This window comes from Squalius cephalus (assembly GCF_949319135.1).
Source record: "Squalius cephalus genome assembly, chromosome: 11".
Lineage (NCBI taxonomy): Eukaryota > Metazoa > Chordata > Actinopteri > Cypriniformes > Leuciscidae > Squalius > Squalius cephalus.
The window spans coordinates 28,162,974-28,180,954 of record NC_137132.1 but is presented as its reverse complement, the minus strand read 5'-3'; the positions used below and the strand labels follow the sequence as shown (position 1 = coordinate 28,180,954).

General features: G+C 41.7%; 3 protein-coding genes across 3 annotated transcripts in view; 2 read left to right on the top strand and 1 right to left on the bottom strand.

Annotated features, from left to right (window-relative positions):
- LOC307166773 (uncharacterized protein) overlaps nt 1–17,981 on the top strand; it is a 419,028-nt gene that overhangs the window by 177,750 nt on the left and 223,297 nt on the right. The window lies entirely within an intron of this gene.
- Nucleotides 1–17,981, top strand: part of LOC307166774 (uncharacterized protein) — a 125,102-nt gene that overhangs the window by 24,947 nt on the left and 82,174 nt on the right. The window lies entirely within an intron of this gene.
- LOC307166775 (uncharacterized protein) overlaps nt 8,219–17,981 on the bottom strand; it is a 34,930-nt gene continuing 25,167 nt past the window's right edge. Inside the window, exons 7-8 of the mRNA XM_079885412.1 lie at nt 9,858–9,950; nt 8,219–9,623 (exon numbers count right to left, since the gene is read on the bottom strand). Of these exons, the coding sequence (XP_079741538.1) occupies nt 8,644–9,623; nt 9,858–9,950 (1,073 nt within the window). The 3' untranslated portion in view covers nt 8,219–8,643. The remainder of the gene's footprint in view (nt 9,624–9,857; nt 9,951–17,981) is intronic.

The window sequence follows — 17,981 nt, the reverse complement described above, 5'->3', positions numbered from 1 at the left end:
AGCGGCAGCCGGCTGAGTGACGCTGTGATAGAGCGTTGTGTGTGACGGCTCGCGGCGCGGAAGCGGGGCGGGCTCGTGAGTGTTTACATGAGAGTGTGCGTGCTGTGTAGCGGGCACAGGGCTCTTTATTAACACACAGCCGGTGGCGGAGTGTTCTGGTCCCCGAATGTGTGAGACAGAGCGGGCACTGTGTAGGTGTGAGCACTGGGGAGTGGGCACGTGACCTACAACTACAACCCGAATTCCGGAAAAGTTGGGACGTTTTTTAAATTTGAATAAAATAAAAACTAAAGGAATTTCAAATCACATGAGCCAATATTTTATTCACAATAGAACATAGATAACATAGCAAATGTTTAAACTGAGAAATTTTACACTTTTATCCACTCAATTAGCTCATTTAAAATTTAATGCCTGCTACAGGTCTCAAAAAAGTTGGCACGGGGGCAACAAATGGCTAAAAAAGCAAGCAGTTTTGAAAAGATTCAGCTGGGAGAACATCTAGTGACTAATTAAGTTAATTGATATCAGGTCTGTAACATGATTAGCTATAAAAGGTATGTCTTAGAGAAGCAGAGTCTCTCAGAAGTAAAGATGGGCAGAGGCTCTCCAATCTGTGAAAGACTGCGTAAAAAGATTGTGGAATAATTTAAAAACAATGTTCCTCAACGTCAAATTGCAAAGGCTTTGCAAATCTCATCATCTACAGTGCATAACATCATCAAAAGATTCAGAGAAACTGGAGAAATCTCTGTGCGTAAGGGACAAGGCCGGAGACCTTTATTGGATGCCCGTGGTCTTCGGGCCCTCAGACGACACTGCATCACTCATCGGCATGATTGTGTCAATGACATTACTAAATGGGCCCAGGAATACTTCCAGAAACCACTGTCGGTAAACACAATCCGCCGTGCCATCAGCAGATGCCAACTAAAGCTCTATCATGCAAAAAGGAAGCCATATGTGAACATGGTCCAGAAGCGTCGTCGTGTCCTGTGGGCCAAGGCTCATTTAAAATAGACTATTTCAAAGTGGAATAGTATTCTATGGTCAGACGAGTCCAAATTTGACATTCTTGTTGGAAATCACGGACGCCGTGTCCTCCGGGTTAAAGAGGAGGGAGACCTTCCAGCATGTTATCAGCGTTCAGTTCAAAAGCCAGCATCTCTGATGGTATGGGGGTGCATAAGTGCATACGGTATGGGCAGCTTGCATGTTTGGGAAGGCTCTGTGAATGCTGAAAGGTATATAAAGGTTTTAGAGCAACATATGCTTCCCTCCAAACGACGTCTATTTCAGGGAAGGCCTTGTATACTTCAGCAGGACAATGCAAAACCACATACTGCAGCTATTACAACAGCATGGCTTCGTCGTAGAAGAGTCCGGGTGCTGAACTGGCCTGCCTGCAGTCCAGATCTTTCACCTATAGAGAACATTTGGCGCATCATTAAACGAAAAATACGTCAAAGACGACCACGAACTCTTCAGCAGCTGGAAATCTATATAAGGCAAGAATGGGACCAAACTCCAACACCAAAACTCCAGCAACTCATAGCCTCAATGCCCAGACGTCTTCAAACTGTTTTGAAAAGAAAAGGAGATGCTACACCATGGTAAACATGCCCCGTCCCAACTATTTTGAGACCTGTAGCAGAAATCAAATTTGAAATGAGCTCATTTTGTGCATAAAATTGTAAAATTTCTCAGTTTAAACATTTGCTATGTTATTTATCTTCTATTGTGAATAAAATATTGGCTCATGTGATTTGAAAGTCTTTTAGTTTTCATTTTATTAAAATTTTAAAAACGTCCCAACTTTTCCGGAATTCGGGTTGTAACACTCGAGCGGCCGTAGCGCGCTTTATGTGAGTGCACTCTGTGGGGTACACAGGGGAGATTGTGCTTGTGTGTAGCAATGAACACTGGGGCGTGGGCATGTTTACTACACTCATAACACTGACGGCGTGAGCCGAATGACCAGATTTTACACTCTTTACTTGATTTATCTGGGTCGCCGTAAAAACGGCGTTTATGGGCAGGCGAGAGAGTTGAGAAACTGGCTCGTTGGCTGCGGTGGACACTACTGCAGTAGCCTTTATCAAGGGGACTGGCAGAGGGATACAAGTTAGCTTTGACGGCGGTCCGGCCGCGGCGGGACCCAGCCGTCTTTTCCTCCCGACAAGTGCTAGGAGGACTTCGCAGGCTCGGGTTTCAGCGAAACTCTAGGCCGGGGACCCCGCGGGGGTGGCGGCCTGTGCTGGCTGGTGGAGCGGGACCTGGGTCGGCCGCGCTGGCGCTGCTGCGAAGTTGGAGGTCAAAACGGGCGCTGCGTGGAGCTGCGTGCAGGAGGCTGAGTGTTAGAGCGGTCTGCAGCAGAGCTCGAGCGGCGGGGCAGAAAGAGGTTAATGGCCTGTGACGCCTTCTGTACTTCAGAGAAGCGGTCCACGAGGCCACTCACCGCAGGGCCGAAGAGACCGGTGGGTGAGAGCGGGGCATTGAGAAACACGGACCGCTCTTGTTCCCCCATATCGGCTAGCGTTAGCCATAGGTGGCGCTCTAAGACGGTCAGCGAAGCCATGGAACGTCCGATAGCTTGGGCCGCTGTCTTCGTTGTGCGAAGGGAGAGGTCCGTCGCACTGCGCAGGTCGGTCAAGGCAGACTTATCCAGTTCTCCCACGTCGAGCTGGCGGAGGAGGTCGGCTTGGAGAACTTGAAGGACCGCCATTGTATGCAGGGCTGAGGCGGCTTGCCCAGCGGCGGAGAAAGCGCGGCTGGCAAACGCCGAAGTAGTCCTGCAGGTCTTAGACGGGAGGGCAGTCTTTGAGCGCCATCTCGCGGATGGGGGGCAAAGATGCGCTGCGACCGCCTGTTCGACCGGTGGGATCCGGTCATACCCTTTCCCCGTGGCTCCGTCCACACGGGAGAGAGTTGAAGAGGCCGGAGAGCGGAGTCTGGCTGAAACTGGAGCGTTCCACGATTTAGCAAGCTCCTCGTGAAGCTCCGGCAGAAAAGGCGCTGGTCTGGACGCTGGAGCTTGTCGACTGGCGGGCAGAAAACATCCATCGAGCCTGTTGGGCGGGGATACCGCCGGCGGGGACCATTCGAGGCCCAGGTGCTCGACTGCCAGAGTGAGGAGGCGGAGAAGTTCGGCGTCCACACTGGCGTGAGTCCTGCCGGACGTTCTGGCAGAGGAGGCGGAGCGGGCAGAACCGGACCATCCCTCGCTGTCCGATGCCATAAATGAGCACGCGTCCAGTCGTCATCATCCGCTTCATCCCCTGAGGCGACGGCATCGAGGGCGAGCACCGTCGGCTGCGCGTCGGTGAGCGGGGGCGGAGAAGGAGAGAGCGAGGCTCGCGGGAGAGGCTCCGGCGAGGCGCTGGCTCGAGTCTCAGGCTCCGGTGGTCGTTGAGAGCGGCGTTTCTTCTTTCGCGGCCCAACGACGGAAGGAGCAGGTTCTGTGAAAAGGGCGAGTCGAGCCCGCAGGGTCGACATCGGCAGCTCCTCACAGAAGTCGCAGCCGCCCGTGGAAAGCGCGACGGCTGCGTGGTCCCGGCCCAGGCAGAGAGCGCAGATGAGATGGCGGTCTCTGTCGCTGAGCGGAGAGCGGCATGTGCCGCACGTGGTGCGAGGCATTTGCAACAACGCCTCTGCTCTTTTAGATAGTGCTGCGGAAGCAAAACACACACACAAAGAGCTTGCAATAAAAGGATATCGCCGGATAGCTGAGCTGGCACGGCAGGCTGAAGGCGGCGAAGACTCGACCGGCTTCCTCAGGCTGTCCTAAGCTGGCTCGTTAGCTGTTCCTTGCAGGACAACGGCGACGGCTTCCTCCCAGAGTTCAGCGATGCGAGTGCTTCGCTGAAAAGACAGAAATCAGAGAATATAGCCTACGAGCCTTCCTTATATACGCTCTGACGCCGCCCATTCTGGCGGGCTGTGACGCGCTAGGGCGCGCGCGCCCTCATTGGGCGTGACGTCACGCCAGGCTCACTGGTAGGCTTAAGCAGTTGCCGCGCGGCAGCCAATGAGCGTGCAGTATGCCGCTCTAGCTCAGCTGCCGCAGCTGCACTGCGTTGACAAAAAATGAAATTAAGGATAATTTTTGGCTTCAGTATCTCGAGAAAAGAAGACTTTTCCCGCAGCGTAAGCAAGCTTACGCAATACGAGAGAACCTCTCGTAAGAGAACAGCTCCGCGAATTGTGCAGAAAATGCAATAGGCGCAGGGGCGTGTCTAGAGGGGGGGCACGGGGTGGCACCGGCCCCCCCTGGAATATGATTGGCCCCCCCTGGTGCCCCCCCTCCAATCTCATTGGGCTAGATTTACTGTCAACCTGAAAATGCCCACCGCACCATTGGACCAGAGCGCTGTCAATCACTGTTTGATTTGAGACTCGCGCGAACGCAAAGCAGCAACGATCACAGACAGTTGCGCGTTTTTAAAACAGGAGGAGAGAGACACCACGACACGTCAGTGTTTACGGTATGTACACACTAAATTATATATTTTTAAATATCGCATCGTATGTTAGTATTTAGTCTGATACTTTCATGTGTGTGACTGACCAACCTATTGCATGTAGCTAGTAACGTTAGATTAGCTAATGTATCTTCGGCAGACTACTGAATAGAATTGAATTTGTCAGTGTTATTCAGCAGCAATGCACACACCACATACATATAAAGTAGATAAATATTACTTTATCTGTTGTTTTAAAGACTAAAGAAAGGCACAATATTTTACCAAAAAGGCCCAATAAACACTGAAATGTTTGAACGTTAACTAATACCAGCTACATGCAACTCTGTGTAATTTAGATAGCCTAAGTTACTTTGAACTAAGGATTAACGTTAGTTCACTTAATTTAAACGGCCATTTACTCACCCTAAACTTGTTTCAAACCTCTATGAGTTTCTTTCTTCTGCTGAACACAAAAGAGAATAGAGTTAAGAATGTCAGTAACCAAAATCAGTTGATGGACCCCATTGACTTCCATAGTAGGAAAGAAATAACATGGCAGTCAATGGGGTTCATAAACTTTCTGGCTACCAAGATTCTTCAAAATATTTTCTTTTGTGTTCAGCAGAAGAAAAACTCATACAGGTTTGAAATAACTTTAGGATGAGTAAATTATGAGAATTTATTTAAAGTGAACTATTCCTATTATTAAATGGGTTTTTGTTTATTTTAAAGCAGAATTTAGTAAAAAAAAAAAAAAGAGTTAAGAATGAAAAGAAGACAGAGTCAGACACAGCAACAGGACATCCAAGGTTTCTTTAAGAAGAAACCATGTCAGGGACAGTCAGATCCAGTGCAGTCCAGTACAGGTCAGAGCCAAAATTCCACCAGGCAGGGCCAACAAATGAGCAAGCATGGGGCTGCCAGCTCAGTGTATAGCCAGCCTGCGAGGACCAGTGAGGGCTACATCAGCAGCCACCTATCTGCAGCAACAGGTGACAGTCAGACCATGAACCTTTTATGCATTTTCTTATTTTGTTACCTTTGCAGCCAGTTCACATGATACCACTTCATAGATAAATATTTAAAATGCTATTATTTGATTTATGTTTTAGATTTACAAGGTGATGAAAGCTCCCAAACCTCTGAGGGAGAAGAAGACCAGTCCCTTATCAGGCTTCGCAACAGAAGTGGTTCAGATTCCAGAGGTGATAGTGACAGAGAACACCAACCAGTCCTATCTGGATCAGAATTTGCTGTTCCACTTGGACCTCAAGGTATACTGACAAATGTCATCTTCAAGTGTTTTAGGCCATTTTACTAGTATGAACATTGTTAATGTTGAAATGGCAGGGACTAATCCTTGCTTTATCAATATGTCTATTTATTTAGATATTTCGCAATCCAGAGCGGTTGGTCCTGTGCAGCCTAACTTAGCGATGTTTCCTAGAACACAGCAAGGAAAAAAAAGTAGGGCATTTAATTCTACATGGTATAAAGAATATCCATGGATAGAATATTCACAAAGCCAGAACTCGGCCCATTGTTTTGTATGCAGACATTTTTCACTTCCTTCTGCCCCTCAATCTGCCTTCACTTCAAGCTCTGGTTTTGCAAACTGGAAAAAAGCACTATATAAGGACGGTGGGTTTGCAATGCATTCCAAATCAGAGCACCATGTAAATGCAATGTTGGCATGGTCTGACTACAAAAGGGGAGCTGAGAGCAACAAATCTTTGTTGAAATCAATTAATAAAGACTACCTAAAAAGAGTCAAAGAGAATCAGGACTATATAAAAACTGTGGCAGATGTTCTCCTGCTTACTGCTACACAAAATATTCCCCAAAGAGGCCATCGTGAGTCAGAGGAGTCTGAGAATAGGGGGAACTTTCTGGCCATATTGGAGCAAATAGCAAAACATGACCCAATTGTGAAGAAAAAACTGTCCAGCGGAAATGCTAAGTACACAAGTAATACCACGCAAAAAGAAATCCTGGAGTGTTTGGCAGAGATGGTTCGACAAAATATCATCAAAGAAGTCAAAGAAAACGAGTCATTCAGTGTTCTAGTTGATGAAACTAAGGACATGAAAAAAAAAGAACAAACATCCCTCGTCCTGAGATATTATTATAAGGGTGCAGTACATGAGAGTTTTTTACATTTTCAAAAAGCTGATAGTTTAAATGCTGAAGGGTTGACAGAGAAGATCATCAATTGTCTTGAGAGATATGGATTGGATTACAGAAGCAATCTTGTAGGCCAGGGATATGATGGAGCGTCTGTAATGAGTGGAAAACATACAGGTGTTTCTGCACGCATAAAGGCAGTAGCAAAACATGCGTTCTATGTGCATTGCAATGCACATTGCCTGAACTTAGTTTTAGTTGATACTGTCAAGTCAGTACCTGAGGCATCATGTTTCTTTTCTTTACTGGAAAAACTATATGTCTTCATGTCAGGCTCATACATTCACCACAAATGGCTTGAAGTTCAGAAAGAAATGTATGGAGGTCAGCCTAGAGAGCTTCAGAAGCTTAGCGACACAAGATGGGCATGCAGGCACTTTGCCTGCCGTAATATGATGGACAGGTTACCTGCAGTGCTGTGTGTCATTGAAGATATTGTTGAAGAGAGAAGTGGGGACCGGTCTGTGGAGGCACGGGGTCTTCTTGCCCAAATTGACTTGCCTTTCATTGGGCTTCTAGCAACATTCTGCAAAGTGCTGGGTGACACCAAGCTTCTATCTGATATGTTTCAATCACCGTCACTAGACCTAGCGAGAGCTGTTGAGCTTATTGAAGCACTTCAGGACACATTTAAGAATTACAGAGAAGAATCCTTTTGTGATGAGCTATGGAGAGAAATCTTAAACATAGCTCAAAAGTGTAATATTAGCATTGAAAGTGTGAAAAAAAGGCAACGTAAGACCAGCTCTAGACTAGAAGGATCTGTAGTGACATCCACTGTTGGCGCACATACAAGTGAGCAAGATGACAAAGATGGTTTTAGAAAGAACATCTTCTATCCAATCCTTGACTCTGTTATTGGTGAATTACAGAAACGTTTCTCCAAGCCCAACTGCAACATAATGAGCGGTGTTCAAGCACTCCATCCTAACAGCAACAGCTTTCTACAAGAGTCACCCCTTTTTTCATTCGCAGAGATCTATGAGTCAAATCTGGATGATCTGAAGCATGAGCTGCACCAAGCCAAAAGGATTTTGGAGAGGAAAAGGAAAGAAGGCATGCAAAGCCTCACCAGCCAACTATTGGAGTTCACAGTGTTTCTGGAACCTTTCAAAGAGGTGTTCCATGAACTTTTTCGGTTGTGCAAAATTGCCATCGCAATACCTGTAAGTACTGCTTCTTGTGAACGGAGTTTTTCCACCCTGAAACTAATCAAGAACCACCTACGAACAACCATGTCTGATGAGCGACTGAGTGACCTGGGAGTGCTCAGTGTAGAGTCACGGAGAGCCAAGTCCCTGGACATGGATGAGTTTATCAGACTATTTGGTAGCCAGCACAAAAACCGCAGAATACAGCTGTTCTGAGGCAGAGCAGAGCATAACACATATGATGGTGCAGTTAACCCACAGGAACAGACACATTTCATGTTGAGAATGTTTACACACACACACACACACACACACACACACTTAATTTTTGTGTTGAAAATAAAGTAATGTAACAGGAAAAGTAAATAAAATAATGTTGAATTACTAAATCATTTCTGTGATTTTTATTTTTTATTTATTGGAAGAGAACTGTGTTGTGTAATCCATACAAAATACAAAAATGTAATACCATCTATATTAGAGCACGTGGCATTGCACATGACTTTGGAAATCGTGCTTAATATTTTCTAAACCAGTATTTATTTTCAGTTGAATTTTCTGATTGGCCCCCCCTGACTGGTTCTTGGTCCCCCCTGTGCCCCCCCCATTTATAAAATCCTGGAATCGCCCCTGAATAGGCGAGGCGGCTCTTTGCATTGTGTAATATGCCAAGTTCAAAAATTCATTCTCTGTAAAATTAGGATTTTTTTTTACAGTGTACTATTCTTTGCTGACATCAAACTTCAAACAGGCGAGCACACAAATCTACCTGATAACTGTTGCCGCAATTAACTCTCATGGTGTTTTTTTCTCTCTCTTTTCGTGACCAGAAAGATAGTTCCGCTTCATTTTCTCATCGATATTGTAAACATTGATTGACGCGCTTTGACACGAGGGGGAGGCGGGGCCTTGAGTAATTTGCGGGGCCCTACGCAGCTTGCGTAGTGTGCGTATAGGGCTGATTGGCTCTGAGCGCGGGTATTGAACCCGTGGAGGACTGTGGTCTGGTATTCCTGCAGAAGCTCCATTATCATATTTGCATTGTTGTAATCTGTTATCATGTCCAGACAGATCCTGATTTTTTTTCTCAGATATTCCAGAATGTTCTCAGCTTGTTGCATCAAGTTTTCACTGACTCCACTCAGAGCAGCACACACTGAGCTCTTGTCCAGTTTCTTCAGAGGATACAGCCAGACCTTCAGAGGAACTGCTCTCTCACCTTTAGATCCAAGCAGTGTCGGCAGAGAACCGTAGATCTCCACAGACTTATCAAAAGACACTGGACTCTTCCAATCACCCACATCAATGTAGAGACTACAAGCAAGTAATGAGCTTTTAGCTTTTTCACCGGCATTCAAGCTTGAAGTTACATCGTTTGAACAAAAGGTAGAGGTCATCTTTTTTAAAACATCAACAATTTCTGCATTTTTCTCATGGTTTGAGCAGTCACTATCAAAAACAAAAAAAGCTTGACCTCCAAAGTACACAGCGGTGACCACGTGTGTTGCTGTGGTTTGACCAACCAATGCAGAGGGCGCTGCTTCCTGTAACAGTTTTGGGCTGATCATGTCCAGTCTGGTGGTGGTTCTGTAGTGTAGTGTAGCTCTTTCCTGATAATGAGATTGTTCTGGGTGGTTTAGAAATGCTGCAGCTCCATTCATTTTTATTTGTCCAGTCTGGGTGCCAACTTGTAACACTGGGGACATTTCGAGGACTCTGAATCTTTCCTGAAGGGAGTCATTTTTCAACACCTCGACATAGGCTTGTGGACAAGGCAAAGATACTTTCATATGGGTTAACGTATCTTCATCCCACATAAAGGTACCTGGAAACACATACAATATATGATTTATTTGTACAAGTACTGTAACTTTTACAGAATTTATTTACAGGTCACTAATTTAGCATGTTAAATTGATAGCCCTATTTAAAACATGTCTTCAAGCTCAATTTAAATGACAGTTGGAAAAGACCATGTAATCATAGCAATTTTTTTCTTGACAGTTTCTACTGTTTGTTATAATAATATAATATAATATTTCCTCTACAAAAACCTCACCTTGGCAGAAAGAATTGCTGTGACTGTCGTACAACATTCCAAGGCTTAAAGGGCGACCTAGAGCAGCCATCTCAATCACATCTGAGGGAAAATCTGAAAATAATACAAACAGAAAAACGTATAAAAAAATTTAAACAGCTCATGCAGAAATACTTTTATATGGTCTTAGGTTATGGAGGAATAGGAGTTACAATTGAAAATATTATATTGAAAATAATTCAAACATAATAAATAAAAAGGACAATTTAAAAGATACATTTAAACATTATTTAAAGTTTAATAAAATAACAAAACACGAGGGACGAGGGGCCGTTCCGCCGGGGTCCGGAGGAAGCAACCACTGGAATTAAGAAAACGAATCCGAGTGGCAACAGAAAATCTCTGGTAAGAGACAGCTAAATTATTTTCTTTTAGGGGGTTCAAAAATGATGAGTGAACCATAATGGCTGTATTTGGAAATTGAAACTATAGCTGTGGTACGAGGAAGGGGATGGTTTTTAAAAAGGACATGGAAATTGAGACCTCAGAGCAGGTCAAGATATTGTCCAGGCCGAAACAGAGTACTCGTTATTAGGAAATTAATTCAAGAAGCTGAAATAATTGATCACTGGAACGAAGTTAAGAAGGGCAGGAAATTGAGACCTCAGAGCAGGTCAAGATATTTCCAGGCCGAAACTGAGTAACTCCAGAGAAAGATATTGAGAGTAAGCGGTAATTAATTTCAACCCCTCTGATTTTGGGTGAAAAGTCACGGGCATAGTGATAGAGAAAAAGATAGCCGTTATGGGGTCAACTCACTGAAACCTGGCTTAAACCAAATGATTATTTCGATCTTAATGAGTCTACTCCTCCAGGATACTGTTATAAGCATGAGCCCCGTCTGATTGGTCGTGGCGGCGGTGTTACAACAATCTATAGAGATATTCTTAATGTTACCCAGAAAACAGGTCACAGGTTTAATTCGTTTGAAGTACTTGTACTAAATGTTACGCTCTCAGATGTAAGAAAAAAATCCCTATTATCTCTAGCCTTGGCTACCGTATATAGACCGCCAGGGCCTTACGCTGGTTTCCTAAAAGAGTTTGCAGATTTTCTCTCAGATCTATTGGTTAACGTCGATAAAGCATTAATTGTTGGAGATTTTAACATACACGTAGCTAATTCAAATGATGCGTTAGGGGCTGCGTTTACAGATTTATTAAACTCCTTTGGGGTCAAGCAAAACGTCACCGGACCAACTCATCGTCTTAATCATACACTCGATTTAATTATATCATATGGAACCGATCCAACCGATATAGATATCATTCCACAAAGTGATGATGTCACTGACCATTACATGGTAACTTGCATATTACGTACTCCTGTAATATATCATGCTGTGCCGCGTTATCGACCAGGCAGAACAATCCTTCCATCCACCATAGATAATTTTTCAAATTGCTTATCTGATCTGTCTCAGCTGCTGCCTGAACCCAAACAAACAGATAAACTAGAAGAACTAACTAGCACTATGAGCACCATTCTCTCTAGAAAATTGGATATTGTTGCACCCATTAGATTAAAAAAGGTCAGAGAGAAAATTAAAGCACCATGGTACAACAATACTACGCATGTTCTAAAGAGAGAAACCCGTAATTTAGAGCGTAAATGGAAACAAACTAATTTAGAGGTCTTTAGAATTGCGTGGAAAGACAGTATGTCACGTTATAAAAAGGCCCTAAAAGCTGCCAGGGCTGAGCACCGCCGCAAACTAATAGAAAATAACCAAAACAATCCAAGGTTTTTATTTAACACTGTGGCTAGACTAACAAATAAACAAGCGTCACCTGAACAAAATATCCCGTTACAGTTTAGTAGTAATGATTTCATGAACTTCTTCACAGAGAAAATAGAAAGCATCAGAACCACAATTTTAAATGTTCAATCTTCAATCGCGCCTTATAATTCAGCCTCAATTATCACCCTGCAAGAACAATTACAGTGCTTTACAACTATAGAACAAAAAGAGTTAAATAAACTTAGCACTTCATCTAAAACAACAACATGTTTATTAGATCCTATACCCACTAAACTACTGAAAGAAGTGTTACCTATAGTGGAAGAGCCTCTCCTCAATATTATTAACTCATCTTTATCTTTAGGTCATGTTCCAAGAACATTTAAATTGGCAGTTATAAAACCACTCATTAAGAAACCACAATTAGATCATAATAACCTAGCAAATTATAGACCCATTTCAAATCTTCCATTCATGTCTAAAATATTAGAAAAAGTTGTGTCCGCTCAACTGGGCTCTTTCTTGCAAGAAAATGACATCTATGAAAAGTTTCAGTCTGGATTCAGGCCAAATCATAGCACTGAAACTGCGCTCGTTAAAATCACAAATTTACTTTTAGCTTCTGACCAAGGCTGTATCTCAATATTAGTTTTAATTGATCTTAGTGCTGCGTTCGATACTATAGATCACACAATACTCTTAGATCGACTACAAAATTATACTGGTGTTCAAGGACAAGCATTAAGCATTAAGACGATCATACTTATCTGACCGCTACCATTTTGTCTATTTAAATGGAGAAAAATCGATCATAACTTCAGTAAACTATGGAGTGCCGCAGGGATCTGTGTTAGGCCCTCTATTATTCTCAATATATATGATGCCACTTGGAAATATTATAAGGAAACATGGAATTATTTTCCATTGTTATGCTGATGACACTCAAATATTTATTTCATCACGGCCGGATGAAAACGCTAAATTATCCAAATTGACAGAGTGTGTTAAAGATATAAAAGATTGGATGACACGTAAATTTTCTTTTATTAAATCCAGACAAGACAGAGGTACTACTTATCGGTTCAAAAAACCGCCCACAAGACCTCTCACAATACAACTTTAACATAGTAGGATGTCCTGTTACTTTATCCTCTACAGTAAAATACCTGGGTGTTATACTAGATTGCAACCTGTCTTTTGAAAATCATATTTCATATGTTACAAAAACAGCCTTTTTCCACCTTAGAAACATTGCTAAGCTACGTAATATGCTATCAGTTTCGGATGCAGAAAAGTTAGTTCATGCATTCATGACCTCGAGACTAGATTAATGTAATGCTTTATTAGCTGGTTGTCCTGCATCCTCAATAAACAAGCTACAGTTAGTCCAAAATGCAGTCGCTAGAGTTCTTACTAGATCAAGAAAATATAATCATATAACACCGATTTTAACATCACTACATTGGTTACCTATAAAGTCCCATATTAATTACAAGGTATTGCTACTGACTTATAAAGCCCTAAACGGCTTAGCTCCAGTCTATTTAAAGGGACTATGTGTAAGTTTTTAGGTATTTTATTATATAAAATCAATATTTTTATTCATAAATATGCCCTCAATGATGTACAAATACCTATGCCAATTATCAGACTAATCCTCGTAAACGAAGAATTTATTATCTTTATATACATGGGACGGGTAAGTCCACGGAGGCTTCCATGTAGTTCCGCCATCTTGAAAAACTATAATAGCAGAGAGGGACAAAAAGTACTAGGCCAACGCGTTTCCACAACGCGTTTTCGTTCAGAACCAGCGTCACGTGACTGAAGCCAGCAGAAGCGGAGGCGCAGAGCAGAGAGAGGCGCTTGTCACTGCCCCGGCAAGTTTAAAAGGCTGCACTGCACGGTTATTTATACACCGTTCATTTATACATATGCTGAGTCACAGGATAAGGAGTCCTCGTCGTTGAAAAAGTCCAAAATAGACCGTAAAAGGAACGTGACCGGAGATTACAAAAACAAGGGTTAATGTCAGGATAGCTAATGCAGGAGAAAGCTTTCAAAAGAGACCCTGAAGTTGCCTGCTTTCTTCTCGACAGGTAAGTCAATGTTACGGTCTTAATTACAAGCTTTTTTTTTTTATTGCTTGGTTGTGTACTTTATTATATAGACAGTAGAACATTTATAGTTAAAAGTTAAACAGGCTCTTTGATGAATAGCAGCTAGGGGTGGGAGATATTGACAAAAATGAATATCTCGATATTTTTTTCCAATAGCCTATCTCGATATCGATATTCAGACGATATTTTTGCCATCCTTCAAAGAAATGTGTGCAAACTGGCAAAGAAGGTCCAGTTGGTCTTTTGACTTCCTGCATTTGACCTATTATTGTAGGCTATAGAAAAAAACAATAAAGGAGCTAACTAAACAAAATCTGAGGTAGCCCCTACTTTTTCCACTTACAAAAAAAAAAAAACGGAACTAGGCACCTCTTGCAACAGTGATTATTAAATCAAACAACAATGTTGATGATAAATTCAAAGTAAAAAAAAATATTTTCAAAACGCTATAAATCTATCCATTTCCCCCCAAAACGCTATAAATCCATCTATTTTTTTTTTCCAAAAATTGATGGGTTGTCTTTTTAAAAAAGTCTTTTGTCTTTTATTTTTCGTGTTCGCATTTATGAGGAAAAAACAATATTACGTGACAGTTCTCCATTATGGACGCAAGCGCTCTGAAAGCAGCACTAAAAGACTTTCAAAGTTTCACAGAGACCTCAAAACAGAAAGTACAAATCCTTTCTTTAAAACGAATTTTGTTTTGTATTAATTGTATCTTAATTTTAATACATTTTTCATTAACCAATTTCCTGGATTTAATACATAAAAAGTAAATATATGCTAGCAATCACAACATAAGGTGCTTGAACTGGAGATCATCATGAACCGGACCGTAGCCTACTCGCCTCACAGGTCTAAAAAATGTGAAATATATTTACAGAAAGCTGGTTCTAAACAAAACCATCCAAAAAAATAAAATAAAACTATGTAGCCTAATAAATGTGCATTTCTCCGGTGCGTTCACTAGCCTACTGCGAAGATCGCGAGTCAATAGCGTATTGCCAACTTCATCTTTGCAGCCGACACAGAAATTAATAAACAATTAAAATGTCTTATTGCAATATTTTACATATTCATAATCATTACTTTTGGTGGATCTTTGAGGCAGCTTTTTAGGTTAATGGCGTTTTGGAAAAAAGCTCTTGCACGTAAAAACACCGTTTCACCAAGGCACAGCGGCCCTTCAGCACATGAGAAAAAAAAAGAGAAAAAGCAGGGACTTACTAATTACGAAACTTTGATGTGGTTGAACAGGTGAAATAGTCACAAATTCCTCTGCAACTCAAACCTTCTCAGTACGAGTTATGAAGGAAGAGAACAGCATTACTTTTTTCAGCGCGTCCTCCTCTGATTGCTGTGTTCTGACTGAAAAAGTGCGTGCAGGAGCACATGCACAAAACGTAGGTTTGTAAAATGTCCTTTTGTAAAATGACATATGATAAAATAAAAATAATTCATAATAATTGATAACTGTAACAATCTTTTTTTCGTTGTTTCAAGTTTCAGTTTGTTTTAAATAACAAACCTGTTCACCCGAAGAAAAAAAAAAACTCAGTAGTGCTATTATAAGACATCCTGTCATAGCTTTTTGGTACATAACGGCTACCGTAGATGCAACGCGCATTTGAAAAAGTGAGGCGCTGGAGAGCATTATTCGTTTGAATGCAAAATACAATTTCACCACTAGATGGGAGAAATTCCTACATACAGTCCCTTTAACGGATCTTCTACCGCCCTACAATCCATCGCGCTCTTTAAGATCACTAAATTCGAAGCTTTTGGTCATACCTAGGATATCCAGATCCACCAAAGGAGGGAGAGCATTTTCACATTTAGCTCCAAAACTCTGGAATAGCCTTCCTGATACTGTTCGTTGCTCAGACTCACTCTCCCAGTTTAAAACTAGATTAAAGATGCATCTCTTCAGCCAGGCATTCATCTAAAATTTTAATCTTACAGTTCAAACTACAATCCGGCCTCTAGTTCATAAATGCCAGAGGAGAACTGGCCCCCGACTGAGCCTGGGTTCTCCCAAGTTTTTTTTTTCTCCATTAGGTCACTTGATGGAGTTTTTCGGTTCCTTGCCACTGTTGCCTTTGGCTTGCTCAGTTGGGGATATTTTGGGGATATTTAATTTAATTTTATCAATCAATAAATTCAACTAGAAACAAACCTTGTTGTATTATTTTAATTTAATACTGTGAAGCTGCTTTGATACAATCTGTATTGTGAAAAGCGCTATACAAATATACTTGACTTGACTTGACATTTCATTTGGGATAAAACATTATTAGTCTCTTAAAATGTTGTACATTTTTAGTCCAGTTGAAATTGTACTGGTTTGGTGTTTCTGAAGACGGATGAACAGGCAACAGATAAAGTGATTGTATCTTGACTTCATCCAGTATGTTAATCAGAATACACTTGGCCTCATCGTTGAGCACTAACTGTGAAAGTCAAGAGTAACGTGTGATGTTTTTTAATCTTGCAAATATTTGATAAAGTATTGTGTGATGTACATTTACTATGCAGAAACCCACTGTAACTCGATTATAACCACAAATATAAAATAACTGTGAGCTGCATGAAGCTGATACAATAGAAATACATGAACAAAATCAATCTCTACAGAGACTGACTGAACAAGAGTGAGAGAAGGATTTGAACAACAGATTTACTTACAACACGACTGCCAGCGGCCAGATTCAGAAACAGAGAGAGACGCTTAGTTAAAACTGTCTCAAACTGATGACAAGCCACAATTTTATTAAACAACTTCTGTTATTTAATAAAGCAGCAACATAGAAAAATGAAAATAAAGGCAGTATTTTCAGCCGCTATATGATCTGAGCTTCTCCATCTTCAGACAAAGCCAGCTTGCTGCATTGGTGAAGTCATGAGCGCACAATGAAAATTGATAGGGATGATTGGATTTTTGAATTTCAAATCATTAACAATTGTGACAAAAAAAAAGTTATTAGTTATGTAATACAGTTTTTAAATAGAACAAATTTGATCTATAGAATATAGATAGGCTATTATTATTATTTTTAGTATCATTATTCCTCTCTGGAATATGATGGACTTTGGCTGTAGACGCAGGAGCTGAACACGCAGCAACATTGAAAGCATGAGCCCTGATTGTTCTGGGAGTTGTGATATATTGTCTCTGATCTATTACCTACAGTAGATGGCGGTAATGCTGTCTGTTGTCTGTTGTAATGGTGTCTGATGCACATTCATGCTGTTGCACATTCATTTCACCACCATCCATGTTTGCTGTTGCTTACCTCCCCTAGACCGATCACTTGTAACTAGTTACTTCCCAACACTGCACAAGAACTAGCCTGAACAACTAGCAGTTAGTTCGGGCTAATCAGACTTACTTTTCAGATTCAAATTACACCAATATACCTCTTTATGTAACTCTTTTAAAACAGTTATGATCAGTCTTGAATAAAATAATTAGATGACTGTAATGGAAAAATTTGATTTTTATTGATTTACAGTGTTGATTTTCATTATTTTCATTATTAAGACATTGAAATGATCTTTGCTGGACTGTACGTAGTCTGCCAACATATAACTAATGTGTGTGTGCTTTTAAACACTGGGAAACAGGTGAGACATCAGGAGGAGGCAGATTGAAAAGGGGGTCAGAGGCCATCCAATTTAGAACTTGTGAGCTTGTAAGAATAAACTCAGCAGGATTAGATGACTAGCAGAGAAACCTTCCCTTGTTTAGATAAGGGCCTGTAAGCAGGAGACCTTGAAAGCAGTATAAAGGCTCCTCTGCCCTCCCTCCCTCGTCGCACTTGTTTCACAGACTGTACTGGTGACTTCTGTGTGGCAACTGGGCCTTCTTGCAAGAATAAAATACTTTTTAATGATCATTTGAATTTCAGAAATGTCTCTTACGCAGTGATGAATGTTTAATGAATTTTTGCCACAACAATTGGTGTCAGAAGTGGGATTCCTTGGATGTGGCCTTCGGACCCGAGAGCGGATGGTGAATTGGCCTCCTGGACTAAGAGTCACAGCCCTACCCCGAACAGTTTTGAGGGACGAGGGGCCGTTCCGCCGGGGTCCGGAGGAAGCAACCACTGGAATTAAGAAAACGAATCCGAGTGGCAACAGAAAAATCTCTGGTAAGAGACAGTTAAATTTATTTTCTTTTGGGGATTTTAAGAAAATGTATGGGTGAACCATAATGGCTGTATT